Genomic DNA, 27,382 nt, shown 5'->3' with positions numbered 1-27,382 from the left:
CACACAACTCTAACACACACACAACTCTAACACACATGACTAACACACACAACTCTAACACACACAACTCTGACACACACACAACTCTAACACACACAACTCTAACACACACACAACTCTGACACACACACAACTCTAACACACACAACTCTAACACACACACAACTCTAACACACATGACTAACACACACAACTCTAACACACACACAACTCTAACACACACACAACTCTAACACACATGACTAACACACACAACTCTAACACACACAACTCTAACACACACAACTCTAACACACACATGACTCTAACACACATGACTCTAACACACACACAACTCTAACACACACAACTCTAACACACACAACTCTAACACACACATGACTCTAACACACACAACTCTAACACACACACAACTCTAACACACACAACTCTAACACACGACTCTAACACACACACAACTCTAACACACACACAACTCTAACACACATGACTAACACACACAACTCTAACACACACAACTCTAACACACACACAACTCTAACACACACAACTCTAACACACACACAACTCTAACACACACATGACTCTAACACACATGACTCTAACACACACACAACTCTAACACACACAACTCTAACACACACAACTCTAACACACATGACTCTAACACACACAACTCTAACACACGACTCTAACACACACACAACTCTAACACACACACAACTCTAACACACACAACTCTAACACACACAACTCTAACACACACACATGACTAACACACACAACTCTAACACACACAACTCTAACACACACACAACTCTAACACACATGACTAACACACACAACTCTAACACACACAACTCTAACACACACAACTCTAACACACATGACTCTAACACACACAACTCTAACACAAACAACTCTAACACACACACAACTCTAACACACATGACTAACACACACAACTCTAACACACACAACTCTAACACACACACAACTCTAACACACACAACTCTGACACACACACAACTCTGACACACACACAACTCTAACACACACAACTCTAACACACACACATGACTAACACACACAACTCTAACACACACAACTCTAACACACACACAACTCTAACACACATGACTAACACACACAACTCTAACACACACACAACTCTAACACACACACAACTCTAACACACATGACTAACACACACAACTCTAACACACACAACTCTAACACACACACAACTCTAACACACACAACTCTAACACACATGACTCTAACACACACAACTCTAACACACACACACAACTCTAACACACACATGACTCTAACACACATGACTCTAACACACACACAACTCTAACACACACAACTCTAACACACACACAACTCTAACACACACACAACTCTAACACACATGACTAACACACACAACTCTAACACACACACAACTCTAACACACACACAACTCTAACACACATGACTAACACACACAACTCTAACACACACAACTCTAACACACATGACTCTAACACACACAACTCTAACACACACAACTCTAACACACACACAACTCTAACACACATGACTAACACACACAACTCTAACACACACACAACTCTAACACACATGACTAACACACACAACTCTAACACACACAACTCTAACACACACACAACTCTAACACACACAACTCTGACACACACACAACTCTGACACACACACAACTCTAACACACACAACTCTAACACACACACAACTCTAACACACATGACTAACACACACAACTCTAACACACACACAACTCTAACACACACACAACTCTAACACACATGACTAACACACACAACTCTAACACACACAACTCTAACACACACAACTCTAACACACACATGACTCTAACACACATGACTCTAACACACACACAACTCTAACACACACAACTCTAACACACACAACTCTAACACACACATGACTCTAACACACACAACTCTAACACACACACAACTCTAACACACACAACTCTAACACACGACTCTAACACACACACAACTCTAACACACACACAACTCTAACACACATGACTAACACACACAACTCTAACACACACAACTCTAACACACACACAACTCTAACACACACAACTCTAACACACACACAACTCTAACACACACATGACTCTAACACACATGACTCTAACACACACACAACTCTAACACACACAACTCTAACACACACAACTCTAACACACATGACTCTAACACACACAACTCTAACACACGACTCTAACACACACACAACTCTAACACACACACAACTCTAACACACACAACTCTAACACACACACAACTCTAACACACACAACTCTAACACACACACAACTCTAACACACACAACTCTAACACACACAACTCTAACACACACAACTCTGACACACACATGACTCTAACACAAACAACTCTAACACACACATGACTCTAACACACACAACTCTAACACACACAACTCTAACACACACAACTCTAACACACACACAACTCTAACACACACAACTCTAACACACACAACTCTAACACACACAACTCTGACACACACATGACTCTAACACACACACAACTCTAACACACACATGACTCTAACACACACACAACTCTAACACACACAACTCTAACACACACAACTCTAACACACACACAACTCTAACACACACAACTCTAACACACACACAACTCTAACACACATGACTCTAACACACACACAACTCTAACACACACAACCCTAACACACACAACCCTAACACTACACACAACCCTAACACTACACACAACCCTAACACTACACACAACCCTAACACTACACACACAACCCTAACACTACACACAACCCTAACACAACACACAACCCTAACACTACACACAACCCTAACACTACACACAACCCTAACACTACACACACAACCCTAACACACACAACTCTAAAACACACACAACTCTAACACACACACAACTCTAACACACACAACTCTAACACACACACAACTCTAACACACACAACTCTAAAACACACACAACTCTAACACACACATGACTCTAACACACACAAAAATCTAACACACACACACCTCTAACACACACAAAAATCTAACACACACAACTCTAACACACACAGAGTGTGTTACATTGTGCTACAGTATGTTAGACTGAGTTACAGTGAGTTACAGTGTATTAGAGAGTGTTAGAGTGTATTAATTCAATTCAATTCAATTTTATTTGTTTAGCGCTTTTAACAAAGAGCATTGTCTCAAAGCAGCTTTACATGAGAAACAAACATAAACAGACAGACAGACAGACAGTCCTAGATGTTATCCTAAGTGACCAAGCCTGAGGGGACTGAGGTGACTGTTGCAAGGAAAAACTCCCTTAGATGGTAAGAGGAAGAAACCTTGAGAGGAACCAGACTCAAAAGGGAACCCATCCTCATTTGGGTGACACCGGAGAGTGTGATTATATTGTGCATTTATGTGTAGTCAGTTGTGTGATGCAGATACAGCATGTGTAAAATATTATGTAAATTAATAAGGAGAGATTGTTGTTGTCAACATAAGGTTGACAGCGCTGCTTGAATATCCCAATCCTCACAAGCAGAACCCGGCTGGAGCCGGTCCATCTCCGGATCCCACTGGAGCCGGCACAGTCTCTGTATGCCTCGGGATGGGTAGAAGAAGGGAAACAAAGGAACAGCATTAGCGTAGCTGCTGTTCATAATATTAGCAGTACTAGATGATAATGTGCATTTAATCAGATGTACTGGAGCACAAGGTTATGGGATGTTAGATGAATGCCAGGCTGAAGAGATAAGTCTTTAGTCTACATTTAAACTGGGAGACTGTGTCTGAGCCCCGAACACTGTCAGGAAGACTATTCCAAAGTTTTGGAGCTAAATATGAAAACGCTCTTCCCCCTTTTGTGGACTTTGATATTCTGGGAACTACCAGAAGTCCGGAGTTTTGTGATCTTAAAGAGCATGGTGGATTGTAACGTGTTAGAAGACTGGAGAGATAGGTGGGAGCTAAACCAATTAGAGCCTTGTACGTGAGTAGAGCTAATTTATAGTCAATTCTAAACTTAACAGGTAGCCAGTGCAGGGATGATAATATTGGGGTTATATGATCATATTTTCTTGATCTGGTAAGAACTCTGGTGGCTGCATTCTGGACTGACTGTAGCTTGTTTATTGAAGATGCAGGACAAACACCTAGTAATGCATTACAGTAGTCCAGTCTGGAGGTCAGGAATGCATGAACTAGTTTTTCTGCATCAGATACAGATAAAATGTTCCTAAGCTTGGCAATATTTCTAAACTGGAAGAAGGCTGTTTTTGTGATATTGGAAATATGATTTTCAAAGGATAAGTTGCTGTCTAATATTACACCCAGGTCTTTCACTGTTGAGCTAGTAGTAACAGTACATCCTTCTAGATGCAAGCTGAATTGCGAGAGCTTCTGTGTGCTAGTTTTTGGGCCAATAAGTAATATCTCTGTCTTATCAGAATTTAGTAATAGAAAATTATCGGTCATCCAATCTTTAATATCGTTAACACACTCAGTTAGTCTAGACAAATTAGATATTTCATCTGGTTTTGATGAGATATATAACTGGGTATCATCGGCATAACAATGGAAACTAATCCCATGCCTTCTAATGATGTTACCCAATGGAAGCATGTATACTGAGAAAAGCAGAGGTGAGAGGTTAGAGTGAGTTACAGTGTGTTACATTGTGTTACAGTGTGTTAGAGTGTGTTAGAGTGTGTTACATTGTGTTAGAGTGTGTTAGAGTGTGTTAGAGTGTGTTACATTGTGTTAGTGTGTGTTACATTGTGTTTGAGTGTGTTACAGTGTGTTACATTGTGTTAGAGTGTTAGAGTGTGTTACATTGTGTTTGAGTGTGTTACAGTGTGTTACATTGTGTTACATAGTGTTAGAGTGTGTTACATTGTGTTAGAGTGTTAGGGTGTGTTACATTGTGTTTGAGTGTGTTACAGTGTGTTACATTGTGTTACATTGTGTTACATTGTGTTAGAGTGTGTTAGAGTGTGTTACATTGTGTTAGAGTGTGTTACAGTGTGTTAGAGTGTGTTACATTGTGTTGGTGTTAGAGTGTGTTACATTGTGTTTGAGTGTGTTACAGTGTGTTACATTGTGTTAGAGTGTGTTACAGTGTGTTAGAGTGTGTTACATTGTGTTGGTGTTAGAGTGTGTTACATTGTGTTTGAGTGTGTTACAGTGTGTTAGAGTGTGTTAGAGTGTGTTACATTGTGTTAGAGTGTGTTAGAGTGTGTTAGAGTGTGTTACATTGTGTTAGAGTGTGTTACATTGTGTTTGAGTGTGTTACAGTGTGTTACATTGTGTTAGAGTGTTAGAGTGTGTTACATTGTGTTAGAGTGTTAGAGTGTGTTACATTGTGTTAGAGTGTGTTACAGTGTGTTACATTGTGTTACATAGTGTTAGAGTGTGTTACATTGTGTTAGAGTGTGTTACATTGTGTTAGAGTGTTAGGGTGTGTTACATTGTGTTTGAGTGTGTTAGAGTGTGTTACATTGTGTTAGAGTGTGTTACATTGTGTTTGAGTGTGTTACAGTGTGTTACATTGTGTTAGAGTGTTAGAGTGTGTTACATTGTGTTTGAGTGTGTTACAGTGTGTTACATTGTGTTACATAGTGTTAGAGTGTGTTACATTGTGTTAGAGTGTGTTACATTGTGTTAGAGTGTTAGGGTGTGTTACATTGTGTTTGAGTGTGTTACAGTGTGTTACATTGTGTTACATTGTGTTACATTGTGTTAGAGTGTGTTAGAGTGTGTTACATTGTGTTAGAGTGTGTTACAGTGTGTTAGAGTGTGTTACATTGTGTTGGTGTTAGAGTGTGTTACATTGTGTTTGAGTGTGTTACAGTGTGTTACATTGTGTTAGAGTGTGTTACAGTGTGTTAGAGTCTGTTAGAGAGTGTTAGAGTGTGTTAGTGTGTTAGAGTGTGTTACAGTGTGTTACATTGTGTTAGAGTGTGTTACAGTGTGTTAGAGTCTGTTAGAGAGTGTTAGAGAGTGTTAGAGTGTGTTACAGTGTGTTAGAGTGTGTTAGAGTGTTACATTGTGTTAGAGTGTGTTACATTGTGTTTGAGTGTGTTACAGTGTGTTACATTGTGTTAGAGTGTGTTAGAGTGTGTTAGAGTCTGTTAGAGAGTGTTAGAGTGTGTTAGTGTGTGTTACAGTGTGTTAGAGTGTGTTACATTGTGTTAGAGTGTGTTACATTGTGTTAGAGTGTGTTACATTGTGTTGGTGTTAGAGTGTGTTACAGTGTGTTACATTGTGTTAGAGTGTGTTACAGTGTGTTAGAGTGTGTTAGAGAGTGTTACAGTGTGTTACATTGTGTTAGAGTGTGTTACAGTGTGTTAGAGTCTGTTAGAGAGTGTTAGTGTGTTAGAGTGTGTTACAGTGTGTTAGAGAGTTTTAGAGTGTGTTAGAGTCTGTTAGAGAGTTTTAGAGTGTGTTAGAGTGTGTTAGAGAGTGTTAGAGTGTGTTACAGTGTGTTAGAGTGTGTTACATTGTGTTACAGTGTGTTAGAGTGTGTTAGAGTGTGTTAGAGAGTGTTACAGTGTGTTACAGTGTGTTAGAGAGTGTTAGAGTGTGTTACAGTGTGTTAGAGTGTTACATTGTGTTACAGTGTGTTACAGTGTGTTAGAGTGTGTTACAGTGTGTTAGAGTGTGTTACATTGTGTTAGAGTGTGTTACAGTGTGTTACATTGTGTTAGAGTGTGTTACATTGTGTTAGAGTGTGTTACAGTGTGTTACATTGTGTTAGAGTGTGTTAGAGTGTGTTACATTGTGTTAGAGTGTGTTACAGTGTGTTACAGTGTGTCAGAGTATGTTACATTGTGTTAGAGTGTGTTACATTGTGTTAGAGTGTGTTAGAGTGTGTTAGAGAGTGTTAGAGTCTGTTAGAGAGTTTTAGAGTGTGTTAGAGTGTGTTAGAGTGTGTTACAGTGTGTTACAGTGTGTTAGAGAGTGTTAGAGAGTGTTACAGTGTGTTACAGTATGAAACAGTGTGTTAGAGAGTGTTAGAGTGTGTTAGAGTGTGTTAGAGAGTGTTAGAGTCTGTTACAGTGTGTTAGAGAGTGTTAGAGTGTGTTACAGTGTGTTAGAGAGTGTTACAGTGTGTTACAGTATGAAACAGTGTGTTAGAGAGTGTTAGAGTGTGTTAGTGTGTTAGAGAGTGTTAGAGTCTGTTACAGTGTGTTAGAGAGTGTTAGAGTGTGTTACAGTGTGTTAGAGAGTGTTAGAGAGTGTTACAGTGTGTTACAGTATGAAACAGTGTGTTAGAGAGTGTTAGAGAGTGTTAGTGTGTTACAGTGTGTTAGAGTGTTAGAGTGTGTTACAGTATGAAACAGTGTGTTACAGTGTGTTAGAGAGTGTTAGAGTCTGTTACAGTATGTTACAGTGTGTTACAGTATGAAACAGTGTGTTAGAGAGTGTTAGAGTGTGTTACAGTGTGTTAGAGAGTGTTAGTCTGTTACAGTATGTTACAGTGTGTTACAGTATGAAACAGTGTGTTAGAGAGTGTTAGAGTCTGTTACAGTGTGTTACAGTGTGTTAGAGAGTGTTAGAGATTGTTACAGTGTGTTACAGTATGAAATAGTGTGTTAGAGAGTGTTAGAGTCTGTTACAGTGTGTTACAGTGTGTTACAGTATGAAACAGTGTGTTAGAGAGTGTTAGAGTCTGTTACAGTGTGTTACAGTATGTTACAGTGTGTTAGAGAGTGTTAGAGTGTGTTACAGTGTGTTACAGTATGAAATAGTGTGTTAGAGAGTGTTAGAGTCTGTTACAGTGTGTTACAGTATGTTACAGTGTGTTAGAGAGTGTTAGAGATTGTTACAGTGTGTTACAGTATGAAATAGTGTGTTAGAGAGTGTTAGAGTCTGTTACAGTGTGTTACAGTATGTTACAGTGTGTTAGAGAGTGTTAGAGTGTGTTACAGTATGTTACAGTGTTAGAGAGTGTTACAGTGTGTTACAGTATGAAACAGTGTGTTAGAGAGTGTTAGAGTCTGTTACAGTCTGTTATAGTGTGTTAGAGAGTGTTAGAGTCTGTTAGAGTCTGTTACAGTGTGTTAGAGAGTGTTAGAGTCTGTTAGAGTCTGTTACAGTGTGTTAGAGAGTGTTAGAGTCTGTTAGAGTCTGTTACAGTGTGTTAGAGAGTGTTAGAGTCTGTTAGAGTCTGTTACAGTGTGTTAGAGAGTGTTAGAGTGTTTTACAGTGTGTTAAAGTATGAAACAGTGTGTTACAATGTGTTAGAGCGTGTTAGAGAGTGTTACAGTGTGTTACAGTATGAAACAGTGTGTTAGAGAGTGTTAGAGAGTGTTACAGTATGAAACAGTGTGTTAGTGTTAGTGTGTTAGAGAGTGTTAGAGTCTGTTACAGTGTGTTAGAGAGTGTTAGAGTCTGTTACAGTGTGTTACAGTATGTTACAGTGTGTTAGAGAGTGTTAGTGTGTTACAGTGTGTTACAGTCTGTTACAGTGTGTTAGAGAGTGTTAGAGTCTGTTACAGTATGTTACAGTGTGTTACAGTATGAAACAGTGTGTTAGAGAGTGTTAGAGTGTGTTACAGTGTGTTAGAGAGTGTTAGTCTGTTACAGTATGTTACAGTGTGTTACAGTATGAAACAGTGTGTTAGAGAGTGTTAGAGTCTGTTACAGTCTGTTACAGTGTGTTAGAGAGTGTTAGAGAGTGTTACAGTGTGTTACAGTATGAAACAGTGTGTTAGAGAGTGTTAGAGAGTGTTACAGTGTGTTACAGTATGAAACAGTGTGTTAGTGTTACAGTGTGTTAGAGAGTGTTAGTGTGTTACAGTGTGTTACAGTATGAAACAGTGTGTTAGAGAGTGTTAGAGAGTGTTACAGTGTGTTACAGTATGAAACAGTGTGTTAGTGTTACAGTGTGTTAGAGAGTGTTAGAGTCTGTTACAGTGTGTTAGAGAGTGTTAGAGAGTGTTACAGTGTGTTACAGTATGAAACAGTGTGTTAGAGAGTGTTAGAGTCTGTTACAGTGTGTTAGAGAGTGTTAGAGTGTGTTACAGTATGTTACAGTGTGTTACAGTGTGTTAGAGAGTGTTAGTGTGTTACAGTGTATTACAGTGTTACACTGTGTTAGAGAGTGTTAGTGTGTTACAGTATGTTAGTGTGTTAGAGAGTGTTAGAGAGTGTTAGAGAGTGTTAGAGTGTGTTACAGTGTGTTAGAGAGTGTTAGTGTGTTACAGTGTATTACAGTGTTACACTGTGTTAGAGAGTGTTAGAGTCTGTTACAGTATGTTACAGTGTTAGAGAGTGTTAGAGTGTTAGAGTGTGTTAGAGAGTGTTAGAGTCTGTTACAGTATGTTACAGTGTGTTAGAGAGTGTTAAGAGTGTTAGAGTGTGTTACAGTGTGTTAGAGAGTGTTAGAGTGTGTTACAGTATGTTACAGTGTGTTAGAGAGTGTTAGAGTCTGTTAGAGTCTGTTACAGTGTGTTAGAGAGTGTTAGAGTCTGTTAGAGTCTGTTACAGTGTGTTAGAGAGTGTTAGAGTGTTTTACAGTGTGTTAAAGTATGAAACAGTGTGTTACAATGTGTTAGAGCGTGTTAGAGAGTGTTACAGTGTGTTACAGTATGAAACAGTGTGTTAGAGAGTGTTAGAGAGTGTTACAGTATGAAACAGTGTGTTAGTGTTAGTGTGTTAGAGAGTGTTAGAGTCTGTTACAGTGTGTTAGAGAGTGTTAGAGTCTGTTACAGTGTGTTACAGTATGTTACAGTGTGTTAGAGAGTGTTAGTGTGTTACAGTGTGTTACAGTATGTTACAGTGTGTTAGAGAGTGTTAGAGTCTGTTAGAGTCTGTTACAGTGTGTTAGAGAGTGTTAGAGTGTTTTACAGTGTGTTAAAGTATGAAACAGTGTGTTACAATGTGTTAGAGCGTGTTAGAGAGTGTTACAGTGTGTTACAGTATGAAACAGTGTGTTACAGTATGAAACAGTGTGTTAGAGAGTGTTAGAGAGTGTTACAGTATGAAACAGTGTGTTAGTGTTAGTGTGTTAGAGAGTGTTAGAGTCTGTTACAGTGTGTTAGAGAGTGTTAGAGTCTGTTACAGTGTGTTACAGTATGTTACAGTGTGTTAGAGAGTGTTAGTGTGTTACAGTGTGTTACAGTCTGTTACAGTGTGTTAGAGAGTGTTAGAGTCTGTTACAGTATGTTACAGTGTGTTACAGTATGAAACAGTGTGTTAGAGAGTGTTAGAGTGTGTTACAGTGTGTTAGAGAGTGTTAGTCTGTTACAGTATGTTACAGTGTGTTACAGTATGAAACAGTGTGTTAGAGAGTGTTAGAGTCTGTTACAGTCTGTTACAGTGTGTTAGAGAGTGTTAGAGAGTGTTACAGTGTGTTACAGTATGAAACAGTGTGTTAGAGAGTGTTAGAGAGTGTTACAGTGTGTTACAGTATGAAACAGTGTGTTAGTGTTACAGTGTGTTAGAGAGTGTTAGTGTGTTACAGTGTGTTACAGTATGAAACAGTGTGTTAGAGAGTGTTAGAGAGTGTTACAGTGTGTTACAGTATGAAACAGTGTGTTAGTGTTACAGTGTGTTAGAGAGTGTTAGAGTCTGTTACAGTGTGTTAGAGAGTGTTAGAGAGTGTTACAGTGTGTTACAGTATGAAACAGTGTGTTAGAGAGTGTTAGAGTCTGTTACAGTGTGTTAGAGAGTGTTAGAGTGTGTTACAGTATGTTACAGTGTGTTACAGTGTGTTAGAGAGTGTTAGTGTGTTACAGTGTATTACAGTGTTACACTGTGTTAGAGAGTGTTAGTGTGTTACAGTATGTTAGTGTGTTAGAGAGTGTTAGAGAGTGTTAGAGAGTGTTAGAGTGTGTTACAGTGTGTTAGAGAGTGTTAGTGTGTTACAGTGTATTACAGTGTTACACTGTGTTAGAGAGTGTTAGAGTCTGTTACAGTATGTTACAGTGTGTTAGAGAGTGTTAGAGTGTTAGAGTGTGTTAGAGAGTGTTAGAGTCTGTTACAGTATGTTACAGTGTGTTAGAGAGTGTTAAGAGTGTTAGAGTGTGTTACAGTGTGTTAGAGAGTGTTAGAGTGTGTTACAGTATGTTACAGTGTGTTACAGTGTGTTAGAGAGTGTTAAGAGTGTTAGAGTGTGTTACAGTGTGTTAGAGAGTGTTAGAGTGTTAGAGTGTGTTACAGTGTGTTAGAGAGTGTTAGAGTGTGTTACAGTATGTTACAGTGTGTTAGAGAGTGTTAGAGTGTTAGAGTGTGTTACAGTGTGTTACAGTGTGTTAGAGAGTGTTAGAGAGTGTTACAGTATGTTACAGTGTGTTAGAGAGTGTTAGAGTGTTAGAGTGTGTTACAGTGTGTTACAGTGTGTTAGAGAGTGTTAGAGAGTGTTACAGTATGTTACAGTGTGTTAGAGAGTGTTTTGGAAGGCTATGGTGTGATAGCATTTGTTAGAGTATACATCGTGTTTGAGAGTGTTGTTGCAGACTGATTGAGTGTGTTAGAGTGTGTGAGTGTGTTATTGTGTGTTACAGAGTGTTACTGTGTGTTATAGGTTGTAGTGTGTTACAGCATGTTAGAATGTGTGAAAGTGTTACAGTGTGTTAGTGTGTGTTATAAGTGAGTGAGAAAAAGACAGACAGGTCTGCTGATACAGACAGACAGACAGGTCTGCTGATACAGACAGACAGACAGACAGACATGTCTGCTGATACAGACAGTTATGTCCAGCAGGTGGCGGTAGTGCACTGTATGAAAGCCTGACAGTTACTATGACGTCGTTTCTTTGTGCCTGAGGATCAGCAGCTTCCCTCAGATTCTTTCTCCTTTCCTGAAAAGATGTTTATAAAAAAACATTTAAATGCAAAACAACAATGAAATTATTACAGTGTTATTACAGTGTTATTACGTTATTATTACATTACATTATTATTACATTATTACAAAGCTAAAAATAATATCAAAAAAACAAGATAAACTTTTTTTTCTCCAAGTTTGAAAATAATCTAGAATAAAATAAAGGAAGAAAAATAAAAGTCTTGAGCCTTAAACTCTCAGATTAAACACTGAGAATAATTTCACATTTATCTGTAAATAAAGGAGAATTTTCCTATAAATTAGCATGCGACATGTTTATATTAAAAACATTAAAAAAATGTATTTTACATTCAAATATTTTATTTTTTTAAATTATATTAAGTTTTATTTTTTATTGTTTGTGTCCCAAGACTGATTGCCATATGTATAAATATGGAGTAATTAATAAAACAGAAAAATAAATAAATAAATAAACAAACAAATAAATAAATAATTTAAAAATAATAATAATAAATTCTATATTTTTAAATTTAACAAATAAAAATAAACTGACTAAATAAAAATTATTATTTTATAAAATATAGATAAATACACGTTTATGAATATTATATATTTAATTTATTATAGTGCCATATTAGGATCATATTTATCTCTATTATTAATAAGTATTAAATATTAGTTTTAGATTTTTATTCTGTAATATTCTGCTTCATTATTCAGCGAGCTGCTCCTTTAAATTCAGCAGGTTTCAGAAACACACCGAGTCTTGCATCATGCATGTGTGTGTATGTGTGTATGTGTGTGTGTGTGTGTGTGTTCAGAAACAGATGATCCGAGTACAGCACAGTAATTAATTTGTCTAATACACACAATTTAAAGGCTATATTAGTCATGTGTGTGTGTGTGTGTGTGTGTGTGTGTGTTACCGAGCTTCAGCAAAGTTATTAAAGAGCAAAATATATGTCATTTACACTACACAGAGTTTCAGAGCCCTGATTGGTCAGACAGTGGTGATTAATTCTCTCTAACAGCAGCTCTGACAAGAACACGGCTTTATATTAATACACCCACTCTGATACCTTATCGTTTCCATAGCAACAGCTCTTTTACAGGGACGTGTACAGAGGAGGCTTCAGTCAAAGGTGAAGCTGGAACTTGAAATTCTCCACATCTTCAGGACAGAGGAGTTTACACTGCTGTGTGTTTATAGCTGAAGAGAGAGAGAATAAAGAGAGACTGCTGAGGGGATGAGTGTTTATAGTTGAAGAGAGAGAGAATAAAGAAAGACTGCTGAGGGGATGAGTGTTTATAGTTGAAGAGAGAGAGAATAAAGAAAGACTGCTGAGGGGATGAGTGTTTATAGTTGAAGAGAGAGAGAATAAAGAGAGACTGCTGAGGGGATGAGTGTTTATAGTTGAAGAGAGAGAGAATAAAGAAAGACTGCTGAGGGGATGAGTGTTTATAGTTGAAGAGAGAGAGAATAAAGAGAGACTGCTGAGGGGATGAGTGTTTATAGTTGAAGAGAGAGAGAATAAAGAAAGACTGCTGAGGGGATGAGTGTTTATAGTTGAAGAGAGAGAGAATAAAGAAAGACTGCTGAGGGGATGAGTGTTTATAGTTGAAGAGAGAGAGAATAAAGAGAGACTGCTGAGGGGATGAGTGTTTATAGTTGAAGAGAGAATAAAGAGAGACTGCTGAGGGGATGAGTGTTTATAGTTGAAGAGAGAATAAAGAGAGACTGCTGAGGGGATGAGTGTTTATAGTTGAAGAGAGAGAATAAAGAGAGACTGCTGAGGGGATGAGTGTTTATAGTTGAAGAGAGAGAGAATAAAGAAAGACTGCTGAGGGGATGAGTGTTTATAGTTGAAGAGAGAGAGAATAAAGAAAGACTGCTGAGGGGATGAGTGTTTATAGTTGAAGAGAGAGAGAATAAAGAGAGACTGCTGAGGGGATGAGTGTTTATAGTTGAAGAGAGAGAGAATAAAGAAAGACTGCTGAGGGGATGAGTGTTTATAGTTGAAGAGAGAGAGAATAAAGAGAGACTGCTGAGGGGATGAGTGTTTATAGCTGAAGAGAGAGAGAATAAAGAGAAGTGAAGTGTTTTTTTATTCAGACAGAAATCATTTTTATTGATTTTTTTTCATTTGTTTATATTTTTAGCTGTCCAGCGCACACACTGTGTCTTGGTTACATCCGTCCAGCAGCTGTTTGTAGCGTTTTCTCACATCCTGGTACAGAGGTGAAAGGTCATCCAGGCCCGGCAGGGTCAAAGGTCTCTCGTTGAGCCGCGCCTGCAGCCGGAGGCCATTGGGGCAGTCGAACAGCGCCATCAGCAGGTTAGCGGCGTAGGGTACAATCCTCCCGCTGCGGAAGGCTCGGGCGAGGTGCAGAGCGAAGTTGGAAGAGTTGAGAGGAACGTCATCTTTAAACAGGTCCAACAGAGTGAGCAGGGGCAGTAAGGTCTCGGCGTGGCCCACCTGCACCATCACCACCTCCGAGACACGCCCACCTGCCCTGAGACACACAGGTAATGACACACACACACCGATTTACACAGTATTCAAGTACTGTATAAAAATAAATATTTTAACTTCTAACGTGAAGTTTTCATAAGAAACTACACATTATTATTATTATTGATATTACTATTACTTTTATTACTATTTTTATTTTTGTTGTTGTGATGATGTAAGTTTGTTGTTGTTTTTGTGATGTAAGTTTATTGTTGTTCTTGTTGTGATGATGTAAGTTTGTTGTTGTTGTGATGTTGTAAGTTTGTTGTTGTTGTGATGTAAGTTTGTTGTTGTTGTGATGTAAGTTTGTTGTTGTTGTTGTGATGTAAGTTTATTGTGGTTTTTGTGATGTAAGTTTGTTGTTGTTGTTGTGATGATGTAAGTTTGTTGTTGTTGTGATGTAAGTTTGTTGTTGTGATGATGTAAGTTTGTTGTTGTTGTGATGTAAGTTTGTTGTTGTTGTTGTGATGTAAGTTTATTGTGGTTTTTGTGATGTAAGTTTATTGTGGTTTTTGTGATGTAAGTTTGTTGTTGTGATGATGTAAGTTTGTTGTTGTTGTGATGATGTAAGTTTGTTGTTGTGATGATGTAAGTTTGTTGTTGTTGTGATGATGTAAGTTTGTTGTTGTTTTTGTGATGTAAGTTTATTGTTGTTCTTGTTGTGATGATGTAAGTTTGTTGTTGTTGTGATGTAAGTTTGTTGTTGTTGTGATGTAAGTTTGTTGTTGTTGTGATGTAAGTTTGTTGTTGTTGTGATGATGTAAGTTTGTTGTTGTGATGATGTAAGTTTATTGTGGTTTTTGTGATGATGTAAGTTTGTTGTTGTTGTGATGATGTAAGTTTGTTGTTGTGATGATGTAAGTTTGTTGTTGTTGTGATGATGTAAGTTTGTTGTTGTTTTTGTGATGTAAGTTTATTGTTGTTCTTGTTGTGATGATGTAAGTTTGTTGTTGTTGTGATGATGTAAGTTTGTTGTTGTTGTGATGTAAGTTTGTTGTTGTTGTGATGTAAGTTTGTTGTTGTTGTTGTGATGTAAGTTTATTGTGGTTTTTGTGATGTAAGTTTGTTGTTGTTGTTGTGATGATGTAAGTTTGTTGTTGTGATGATGTAAGTTTGTTGTTGTTGTGATGATGTAAGTTTGTTGTTGTTGTGATGTAAGTTTGTTGTTGTTGTGATGTAAGTTTGTTGTTGTTCTGATGTAAGTTTATTGTGGTTTTTGTGATGTAAGTTTGTTGTTGTTGTTGTGATGATGTAAGTTTGTTGTTGTTGTGATGTAAGTTTGTTGTTGTGATGATGTAAGTTTGTTGTTGTTGTGATGTAAGTTTGTTGTTGTTGTTGTGATGTAAGTTTATTGTGGTTTTTGTGATGTAAGTTTATTGTGGTTTTTGTGATGTAAGTTTGTTGTTGTTGTTGTGATGATGCAAGTTTGTTGTTGTGATGATGTAAGTTTGTTGTTGTTGTGATGATGTAAGTTTGTTGTTGTTGTGATGTAAGTTTGTTGTTGTTGTGATGTAAGTTTGTTGTTGTTCTGATGTAAGTTTATTGTGGTTTTTGTGATGTAAGTTTGTTGTTGTTGTTGTGATGATGTAAGTTTGTTGTTGTTGTGATGTAAGTTTGTTGTTGTGATGATGTAAGTTTGTTGTTGTTGTGATGTAAGTTTGTTGTTGTTGTTGTGATGTAAGTTTATTGTGGTTTTTGTGATGTAAGTTTATTGTGGTTTTTGTGATGTAAGTTTGTTGTTGTGATGATGTAAGTTTGTTGTTGTTGTGATGATGTAAGTTTGTTGTTGTGATGATGTAAGTTTGTTGTTGTTGTGATGATGTAAGTTTGTTGTTGTTTTTGTGATGTAAGTTTATTGTTGTTCTTGTTGTGATGATGTAAGTTTGTTGTTGTTGTGATGTAAGTTTGTTGTTGTTGTGATGTAAGTTTGTTGTTGTTGTGATGTAAGTTTGTTGTTGTTGTGATGATGTAAGTTTGTTGTTGTGATGATGTAAGTTTATTGTGGTTTTTGTGATGATGTAAGTTTGTTGTTGTTGTGATGATGTAAGTTTGTTGTTGTTTTTGTGATGTAAGTTTATTGTTGTTGTGATGATGTAAGTTTGTTGTTGTTTTGTGATGTAAGTTTGTTGTTGTTGTGATGATGTAAGTTTGTTGTTGTTGTGATGATGTAAGTTTGTTGTTGTTTTTGTGATGTAAGTTTATTGTTGTTCTTGTTGTGATGATGTAAGTTTGTTGTTGTTGTGATGATGTAAGTTTGTTGTTGTTGTGATGTAAGTTTGTTGTTGTTGTGATGTAAGTTTGTTGTTGTTGTTGTGATGTAAGTTTATTGTGGTTTTGTGATGTAAGTTTGTTGTTGTTGTTGTGATGATGTAAGTTTGTTGTTGTTGTGATGTAAGTTTGTTGTTGTTGTGATGTAAGTTTGTTGTTGTTCTGATGTAAGTTTATTGTGGTTTTTGTGATGTAAGTTTGTTGTTGTTGTTGTGATGATGTAAGTTTGTTGTTGTTGTGATGATGTAAGTTTGTTGTTGTTTTTGTGATGTAAGTTTATTGTTGTTCTTGTTGTGATGATGTAAGTTTGTTGTTGTTGTGATGATGTAAGTTTGTTGTTGTGATGATGTAAGTTTGTTGTTGTTGTGATGTAAGTTTGTTGTTGTTTTTGTGATGTAAGTTTATTGTTGTTCTTGTTGTGATGATGTAAGTTTGTTGTTGTTGTGATGATGTAAGTTTGTTGTTGTGATGATGTAAGTTTGTTGTTGTTGTGATGTAAGTTTGTTGTTGTTGTAGTGATGTAAGTTTGTTGTTGTTGTGATGATGTAAGTTTGTTGTGATGATGTAAGTTTGTTGTTGTTGTTGTGATGTAAGTTTATTGTGGTTTTTGTGATGTAAGTTTGTTGTTGTTGTTGTGATGATGTAAGTTTGTTGTTGTTGTGATGATGTAAGTTTGTTGTTGTGATGATGTAAGTTTGTTGTTGTTGTGATGTAAGTTTGTTGTTGTTGTGATGATGTAAGTTTATTGTTGTTCTTGTTGTGATGATGTAAGTTTGTTGTTGTTGTGATGATGTAAGTTTGTTGTTGTTGTGATGATGTAAGTTTGTTGTTGTTGTGATGATGTAAGTTTGTTGTTGTTGTGATGTAAGTTTGTTGTTGTTGTGATGATGTAAGTTTATTGTTGTTCTTGTTGTGATGATGTAAGTTTGTTGTTGTTGTGATGATGTAAGTTTGTTGTTGTTGTGATGTAAGTTTGTTGTTGTTGTGATGATGTAAGTTTGTTGTTGTGATGATGTAAGTTTGTTGTTGTTGTGATGATGTAAGTTTGTTGTTGTTGTTGTGATGATGTAAGTTTGTTGTTGTTGTGATGATGTAAGTTTGTTGTTGTTGTGATGATGTAAGTTTGTTGTTGTTTTTGTGATGTAAGTTTATTGTTGTTCTTGTTGTGATGATGTAAGTTTGTTGTTGTTGTGATGATGTAAGTTTGTTGTTGTTGTGATGTAAGTTTGTTGTTGTTGTGATGTAAGTTTGTTGTTGTTGTTGTGATGTAAGTTTATTGTGGTTTTTGTGATGTAAGTTTGTTGTTGTTGTTGTGATGATGTAAGTTTGTTGTTGTTGTGATGATGTAAGTTTGTTGTTGTGATGATGTAAGTTTGTTGTTGTTGTGATGATGTAAGTTTGTTGTTGTTGTGATGTAAGTTTGTTGTTGTTGTGATGTAAGTTTGTTGTTGTTGTGATGATGTAAGTTTGTTGTTGTTGTGATGATGTAAGTTTGTTGTTGTTTTTGTGATGTAAGTTTATTGTTGTTCTTGTTGTGATGATGTAAGTTTGTTGTTGTTGTTGTGATGATGTAAGTTTGTTGTTGTGATGATGTAAGTTTGTTGTTGTTGTGATGATGTAAGTTTGTTGTTGTTGTGATGTAAGTTTGTTGTTGTTGTGATGTAAGTTTGTTGTTGTTGTTGTGATGTAAGTTTATTGTGGTTTTTGTGATGTAAGTTTGTTGTTGTTGTTGTGATGATGTAAGTTTGTTGTTGTTGTGATGATGTAAGTTTGTTGTTGTTGTGATGTAAGTTTGTTGTTGTTGTTGTGATGTAAGTTTGTTGTTGTTGTGATGATGTAAGTTTGTTGTGATGATGTAAGTTTGTTGTTGTTGTGATGTAAGTTTGTTGTTGTTGTTGTGATGTAAGTTTGTTGTTGTTGTGATGATGTAAGTTTGTTGTGATGATGTAAGTTTGTTGTTGTTGTGATGTAAGGTTGTTGTTGTGATGTAAGTTTATTGTGGTTTTTGTGATGTAAGTTTGTTGTTGTTGTTGTGATGATGTAAGTTTGTTGTTGTTGTGATGATGTAAGTTTGTTGTTGTGATGATGTAAGTTTGTTGTTGTTGTGATGTAAGTTTGTTGTTGTTGTGATGATGTAAGTTTGTTGTTGTGATGATGTAAGTTTGTTGTTGTTGTGATGATGTAAGTTTGTTGTTGTTGTTGTGATGATGTAAGTTTGTTGTTGTTGTGATGATGTAAGTTTGTTGTTGTTGTGATGATGTAAGTTTGTTGTTGTTGTTGTTGTTGTGATGATGTAAGTTTGTTGTTGTTGTGATGATGTAAGTTTGTTGTTGTTGTTGTGATGATGTAAGTTTGTTGTTGTGATGATGTAAGTTTATTGTTGTTGTTGTGATGTAAGTTTGTTGTTGTTGTGATGATGTAAGTTTGTTGTTGTTGTTGTGATGATGTACGTTTGTTGTTGTTGTGATGATGTAAGTTTGTTGTTGTTGTGATGATGTAAGTTTATTGTTGTTGTTGTGATGTAATTTTGTTGTTGTTGTGATGATGTAAGTTTGTTGTTGTTGTTTTTGTGATGTAAGTTTATTGTTGTTGTTGTTGTGATGTAAGTTTGTTGTTGTTGTGATGATGTAAGTTTGTTGTTGTTGTTTTTGTGATGCAAGTTTATTGTTGTTGTGATGATGTAAGTTTGTTGTTGTTGTGATGATGTAAGTTTGTTGTTGTGATTATGAAAGTTTATTGTTGTTGTTGTGATGTAAGTTTATTGTTGTTGTTGTGATGATGTAAGTTTATTGTTGTTGTGATGATGTAAGTTTATTGTTGTTGTTGTGATGATGTAAGTTTATTGTTGTTGTGATGATGTAAGTTTATTGTTGTTGTGATTATGAAAGTTTATTGTTGTTGTGATGATGTAAGTTTATTGTTGTTGTTGTTGTGATGATGTAAGTTTATTGTTGTTGTGATGATGTAAGTTTATTGTTGTTGTGATTATGAAAGTTTATTGTTGTTGTGATGATGTAAGTTTATTGTTGTTGTGATGATGTAAGTTTATTGTTGTTGTGATTATGAAAGTTTATTGTTGTTGTGATGATGTAAGTTTATTGTTGTTGTTGTGATGATGTAAGTTTATTGTTGTTGTGATGATGTAAGTTTGTTGTTGTTGTTGTGATGATGTAAGTTTATTGTTGTTGTGATGATGTAAGTTTGTTGTTGTTGTTGTGATGATGTAAGTTTAGAGGGTGGTGTTCATAATAAATCATGACTTATGGGCTCCATGACTAGCGCAGGGTTCGATACCTGATCTGCTCGGCCACGGCGTCCAGGCGTCTGAAGAGATCATGGAAGAGAATGCAGCTGGCTTTACTGTTAATGTCGTGACCAAAACCACGCTTCCAAAACTGCTTCAGATCTCCAGCGTACTCCAGAACCTAAACAACAACAACAATAATCATTTATAATTATGGAGAGAATTTCATCAATCAGGATAAAATGTGTGGAAAAGTGGGATGTGGCTTAATGTGGAAAAGATCATTTAAAATAATAAAATGGTTTTTAATTTCATTTAAATAAAAATAATACATTTAAAGAAAGGGTTGATCTGAATAAAAGAATTATACATTTAAAAAATGTAGAAATATAAAAATAAAATCATTTTAGTTTATAAGTTCAGCCATAATTTTGCAGTTTCAACTGAATGGAAGAAATCAACAAAATATGCATGTAATTAAATTTTATAAATTAATAAATAAATTATATTTAAGTAATTCATAGTAAATAAAATAAAAAAAACAACAACCATGAAAAAAATGAACAAATAAAAGGAAATACAAAAACAACTATAAATATAATTATAATACAAAACTAAATAAAACGAATATAACTATAAATATATAATAAAATGTAATAAATAATTAGAATAAATAAAAAATTCAATTTAAAAAGAATCTCTCTATATGTATGAATTACATTTTCAAAATACAGTCTGGATTTTATTTTTATTAAAAAATAATTTATTAAATAAATAAATAATAAATTCATATATTATTAAATATAATTTTAGTTTTCAGTAAATAATTCATAGTAAATAAAATTACAAAACAACAACCACAAAAAGATAATAAAATAACTAAAAGGAAATAAAGAAATAGGAAACTATAACTATCAATATAAAATAAATTGTAATTAATTATTATAATAAATAAAAAGTCTATTTCATAAAAACAATTATTATAATATTAATATTATTATTATTACTACACCCATATAAATAAATTATTAAATAAATAAATAAATAAATAAATAAATAAATAAATAAATAAATAAATAATGTATTATTATATATAATTTTATTGTAAATAAATAATTTATAGTAAATAAAATTAAAACAACCACAAAAAAGATTACAAACTAAAGGGAAATAAAAATAAATATTTATTTATATAAAAATTATAATATATACATAACAAAACAAAACATAAAACTATAACTATAAATGTAAATATAAATTAAATTACATTATATACATATATGACATTTTCAAAATAGATTCCGTTTTTTTTTTTTTAATTTATTGATTAAATAAACCAATAAATAATTAAATAAATAATAAATGTATCTATTATGAAATGTCATTTTATTTTCAGTAAATAATCCCGCCTGTCTCTGACTTTCCCTCAGTATGTCCCTCAGTAACCAGGTTATGGATAAAAATCATGTGAAAATGAACTGATGAACATGAAGCCCTGATGTAAAGTGTGTGTGTCGTGTCCATACCCGTCCGTCTGCGTCGTCGAGTAACCGACACCAGGGTGAGTTCTTGCTGAGGATGGTGAACTCGTAGGCACACAGATAAAACACCGTCTCCACTGCGTCTGCAGCACACAGATACAGAAATCATTCACAAACCTGCAGTGACACAATCAGCCTGGTGGAGGTAGCATCCTGTTCAGAGTTAACCTCCTGTACCTGATGTTAGACAGGTAGTTATGCTAGTAATAAGCTTAGCTAGTTGTCTAGTTTAGCTAATGTGGCTTTTACCCTATAATTATATTGATTATATATTAATACGTCACTAGCCTGTAGTGACATTGCTGTAAGGGAGCTGTAATCGATCCGCCAGTTTCTCCAGGACTCTCTTCATCTCTGGGCCGTCTTTAAAACGCTCCACCTCCATCACCGCATCCTTGTTCTTCTCCACCGTTTCCACCAAGCGTTTACACTGATCAAAAAAACGCATCAGACTGTCGTTTATGGTGTGCGGCAAATCCACACCTACAGGGACACAAAGAACTGAGTGAGGGGCGGGGCCTGTGTTGTTAAATCTCACTGAAAGAAGTGTGGCCTCTGTCTGTGTCAGTGGCCTCTGAGTCATAGTGTCAGTGAAGGAGGCGTGGCCTTTGATGTTAGTCACAGTGAAAGAGGTGTGGCCTTTGACTGTTAGTCTTTGTGATGGGGGTGTGTCCTTTGATGTCAGTCTTACTGATGGGGGTGTGTCCTTTGATGTCAGTCCCAGTGAAGGAGGTGTGGCCTCTGTGTGTCAGTCTTAGTGTAGGAGGAGTGGCCTCTGTGTGTCAGTCTTAGTGAAGGAGGCATGCCCTTTGATGTTAGTCTCAGTGAAGGAGGCGTGGCCTCTCTGCCAGTTGAAAAAAAGGAAAATCACCTTTATGTCAAAAACATGCAAACTCTTGGTATAAAGTACACACACACATACACACACACACACACAAAGTAAATAATGCACAGAAATCAGCAAACAGTTGCACTTTGGCCTTAAACCTTCACCACAAACTGAACACACACACACCTCCTACTGTCCTATTTAAAAAATCTTATGTGGGATTTAAGTACATTAAAGTATCACAGATTGAAATGAAAATTCAAATAAACAAATAAAATAACTAAACACAATCATGTCAGATGTTTAGGAGATCTCTAACACACTTATAAATAAAAAAAAGGAAATGAGAGACAGGACACGTCTGCAGTGAGACGGATTAGTGAAATTAAAGCAGAAATGAAAGGAGCTCACACACTCCTGAGAGCCCTTAAAGCACAAACACATCTAGAACATTTAATATACATCACCATGAATCCTCAGATCCTCCATGACGGCGTGTTTGAAGGCCAGCGTGCTGTTGACGCATCTGTGTTTGGAGCTGGTGATGAACTTCACTCGTCCTTCTTCTACATTCTCCTTTGTTATCAGCGTCGGGAACGATTTAATCAGCCTCTGAGCCAAATGCCTATGATCTGAGCGTCCTTTTTCCACCAGGCGTCCGTCCATGTCCTCCTTGTACCACATCTTCCAGGTTTGGAGCTCCTTGACGCAGCGGAGATCAGCTTGGCTCTTCACCAGCTTGGAGAACTGGATCATCTTCTTGATGTTCCCCGAGGTGGGGTAGCGGGTTCCGTGTCTGATGATGACGCTCAGGTGGGCGGCTTTGCATTGTGGAGATGGAGGTTTCACCCAGGACTCGTTGACAGCCAAAATATCGGATATGAGATAAGGGTTGACTTCTTCATAGCGGCTTTTGGTGTTGAAATAGATGGCGTTGGATGGAATGTATCCAGGAGGTGATGTTCCATTACACCAGGACGACGGAAGCGCGAAAGCCGAGGCGTGTAAATGAATCACTACCATAAATAAACACAGGAAGCTCATTGTGCTGCTGGAAATGTCACCCAGTTCCCCAAATGGCTCCTCTCTGACTGTGTACATTGATTCTCAACACTGAGCTCCGCCTCCTCATACTGTGATTGGTTAGTGGCAGAAGCTCCACCCCCTTTCATCATGACAGGCTGTCAGTTTGGCCAGTCTACTTACTCGGACCTAATGCACACAAAGGTTCAAGAGAAATCAGGTCACTTTGTTTACATAGAAATAGATTTAATCCTATTATAACTGTACCACAAGCCCCGCCCACTCAGACTGTCATTGGCAAGCTGTAGCTCTGCCCACTGGTCACAGACAGACAGAAAAAAGCACTGGGAGGACAATAAAATGATGTAAACAATGTTTAAATGACAAGTAGTATTATATTTTATACTTGTAAACCTTATCTAAACATTACATAAGTAATATGTTCTATACTTAAGTGCTATATAAGAGTATACTGTATTATATACTGAAATAAATTCAGAAGTGTTATATGTATATAAATCCTGCAGGATTCCAGCAGTCATGAGAAGGATCTGGAGGAAGTGATGAGTGATGTGCAGTACACTATAGAGTCGATAGGGGGAGCTCTGTGCTTAATGAAATCTCTGCATTAGCGCTGCAGTTTTCATTTTTGGTTTAAATAAAGTCACTCTGATGTTTCCTATCATAACTGACTCCGTTAACTTTTTTAGTACATTAAGTGTATATAACTATAAGCCACGCCTCCTTCACTGAGACTGACACACAGATGCCACACCTCCTTCACTGAGACTGACAAACAAAAGCCATGCCTCCTTCACTAAGACTGACACACAGAGGCCACTCCTCCTTCACTGAGACTAACATCAAAGGCCACGCCTCCTTTACTGAGACTGACACACAGTGGCCATGCCTCCTTCACTGAGACTGACATACAGAGGCCACTCCTCCTACATTGAGACTGACACACAAAGGCCACGCCTCCTTCACTGAGACTGACATACAGAGGCCACGCCTCCTTCACTGAGACTGACACACAGAAGCCACGCCTCTTTCACTAAGACTGACACACAGAAGCCACGCCTCCTTCACTGAGACTGACATACAGAAGCCACGCCTCCTTTACTGAGACTGACACACAGAGGACATGCCTCCTTCACTGAGACAAATAACAACAATAATAAATAAATAAATAATAAATAAGTAATAAATGTAGAAAATCTTTCTGGTCCTGAAGCTGGAACAACAGGGTAATAAAGACCTAACATTAGGCATTACATCGTCATTAAAAATCTATAATTATTCAGTTATTGATTTTTTAAATTACATTTTTGCTCATTTTTTAAACAAGCAATCAGAGCTAGCTGAAAAGATCAAATTTCTATTTGTAAAGTTTTATTTTCTTTTTAAATAAAATAATAAAATAAAATAAATAAATAAATAAAATCATGATGAAAAGATAAATGAATGTATGTGTACATCAAACACTAAAATAAAAACACAAATAAACACTGATTAAAAAAATGAAATTAGAAGAAGATTCTATAAGATTATAATGCAGTTGAAATGATGTGCATTAATTTGGTGCTTTATTACAGGTTTAATAAATACTGTGTAGAATAAACACCTGAGATCAGTCAGTGTGTGGTTTATACACAATAACAACAATAAACACTCACACGGGAATATATTCAACAGAACGACACACAAAGGTTTTAACACTGTACAAGACAATAACAGACAATAACAGACACAACAATCAGACACACAATCAGACACAATAATCAGACACAATCAGACACAACAACCAGACACAACAATCAGACACAACAATCATACACACAATCAGACACAACAATCAGACACACAATCAGACACACAATCAGACACAATAATCAGACACACAATCAGACACACAATCAGACACACAATCAGACACAATAATCAGACACAACAATCAGACACACAATCAGACACAACAATCAGACACACAATCAGACACAACAATCAGACACACAATCAGACACACAATCAGACACAATAATCAGACACACAATCAGACACAATAATCAGACACACAATCAGACACACAATCAGACACAATAATCAGACACACAATCAGACACACAATCAGACACAATAATCAGACACACAATCAGACACACAATCAGACACAATAATCAGACACACAATCAGACACAACAACCAGACACACAATCAGACACACAATCCGACACACAATCAGACACACAATCAGACACAATAATCAGACACAACAATCAGACACAACAACCAGACACACAATCAGACACACAATCAGACACAATAATCAGACACAATCAGACACAATAATCAGACACACAATCAGACACAACAACCAGACACAACAATCATACACACAACCAGACACAACAATCAGACACACAATCAGACACACAATCAGACACAATAATCAGACACACAATCAGACACAATAATCAGACACAACAACCAGACACACAATCAGACACACAATCAGACACAATAATCAGACACACAATCAGACACACAATCAGACACAATAATCCGACACACAATCAGACACAATCAGACATAACAACCAGACACAACAATCAGACACACAACCAGACACACAATCAGACACAACAATCAGACACACAATCAGACACAACAGTCAGACACCACAGACAGTTTAGAGACACCTATCAGTCTCCAGCATGTGATATTGGACTGGGGAAGAAACCAGAGAACCCAGAGGAAGCTGCTGAAGTGAAGCCGAGGCAGGAGTCGAGCCCTGACCCCTGAACTGTGAGGAAAACATGAGAGTCCCCAATCTCTCTCTCCCTCCCTCTCTGTCTCTCTCTCCATCTCTGTATCTCTTCCTCTCACACTTCCTCCCCCATCTCTCCCTCCCCTTCTCTCTCTCTCTTTTCCTCTCCCTCTCTCTATTAGGAGTTTTATGAGAACTTCATTACAGTCATTAACACAGATGATGAAGGACGTGACTGGGAATCATCTGTGGTCAGTTAGACGTCATATCAGTGCGTCAGTTTAGTTTAGAATTTCAGATGAACTGAAGTTTCAGTCCCGGTCTGACCGGAAGAACAAGTTTCTGCTCCAGATTAGAAATAAAGGACCAATCCCGATTTAACCTCCAGAGCAGGCTGATGGATTTCGCTTCATTATAAACACGCGATTTGGTCGTGATTGTTCTCACAAGTTTAAACAGTAAACATAAATCCAATATGTCTCTTATTATTATTATTATTATTTAAAGACAAAAGAGCTAGCCGCTGTGCTAACTGTGAAGCTATACAGATCCCCATTCCTAATACGCTTCCAGGAATTTACTTCCGGCATCAGCGATGACGCAGCACGCAACGACGCCATGGTCACGCCCACTTTCCCCCCTTTTTTCCTCTTCTCCTCCAGTCCAGCTTTCACACACATTACGTAGAGACTGGAGGAGCAGACGCACATCCCCAGCACACACACACACTCACACTCACACACACACACACTCACACACACACTACTGGATTATTCTCTCACCTGACGGAGTGGAAAGGGCGCATGAGCCTCGGCGGGGGGGGGTGGAGAATCGGGAGCAGGACGCTCGGAGGTGCAGCTCGCGCTACTGATCGTGTTATTGTGTGTATATGCGCCACAGTGTGTGTGTGTGAGTGTGTGTGTGTGAGAGTGTGTATGAGTGTGTGTTATTCTACCCGGAGCTACAAGTCGGCTGTGTGACATCATAACGGTGAGACTCTGCTCTGTCTTCTGATTAATAACGCTATTATTACTGACCAAAGCTTCCGGTTAGGATCGGTGTGGTCATGACGAGGCCATAATAATCCCGTCTTAATCCCCTGGCCTGCTTGTCCGCGCGCGCTTTTTATGGATAAACTGTTTGTTTGTTTATAATAATGATTTCCATTATTTTTATTATTAATACACAAATTATTTCAGGGTCAGTTTGAGAGGCTACTTTAACTTTCATTAATATTATTCTGATCCCATGCGTGACACTTCAGATTAGTGTGTGTGTGTGTGTGTGTGTGTGTCATTCAT

General features: G+C 36.8%; 2 protein-coding genes across 2 annotated transcripts in view; one reads left to right on the top strand and one right to left on the bottom strand.

Annotated features, from left to right (window-relative positions):
- Positions 1-13,996: 13,996 nt before the first annotated feature.
- Positions 13,997-23,585, bottom strand: LOC131359219 (multiple inositol polyphosphate phosphatase 1-like). Its single transcript, XM_058398882.1, has 5 exons — positions 22,759-23,585; positions 21,751-21,945; positions 21,448-21,545; positions 19,972-20,102; positions 13,997-14,410 (listed from the first exon to the last, which is right to left on the bottom strand). The coding sequence occupies exons 1-5, from the start codon at positions 23,390-23,392 to the stop codon at positions 14,053-14,055; spliced, it is 1,416 nt and encodes a 471-aa protein (XP_058254865.1). The 5' UTR covers positions 23,393-23,585; the 3' UTR covers positions 13,997-14,052.
- A 3,152-nt stretch (positions 23,586-26,737) lies between these two features.
- The window catches only part of sgms1a (sphingomyelin synthase 1a), a 25,728-nt gene continuing 25,083 nt past the window's right edge, over positions 26,738-27,382 (top strand). Inside the window, exon 1 of the mRNA XM_058398883.1 lies at positions 26,738-27,071. The gene's annotated coding sequence lies outside the window, so the exon portion shown is untranslated. The remainder of the gene's footprint in view (positions 27,072-27,382) is intronic.

This window comes from Hemibagrus wyckioides, linkage group LG09 (assembly GCF_019097595.1).
Source record: "Hemibagrus wyckioides isolate EC202008001 linkage group LG09, SWU_Hwy_1.0, whole genome shotgun sequence".
Taxonomy (NCBI): Eukaryota; Metazoa; Chordata; class Actinopteri; order Siluriformes; family Bagridae; genus Hemibagrus; species Hemibagrus wyckioides.
This window is presented reverse-complemented; position numbering and strand designations above follow the sequence as displayed.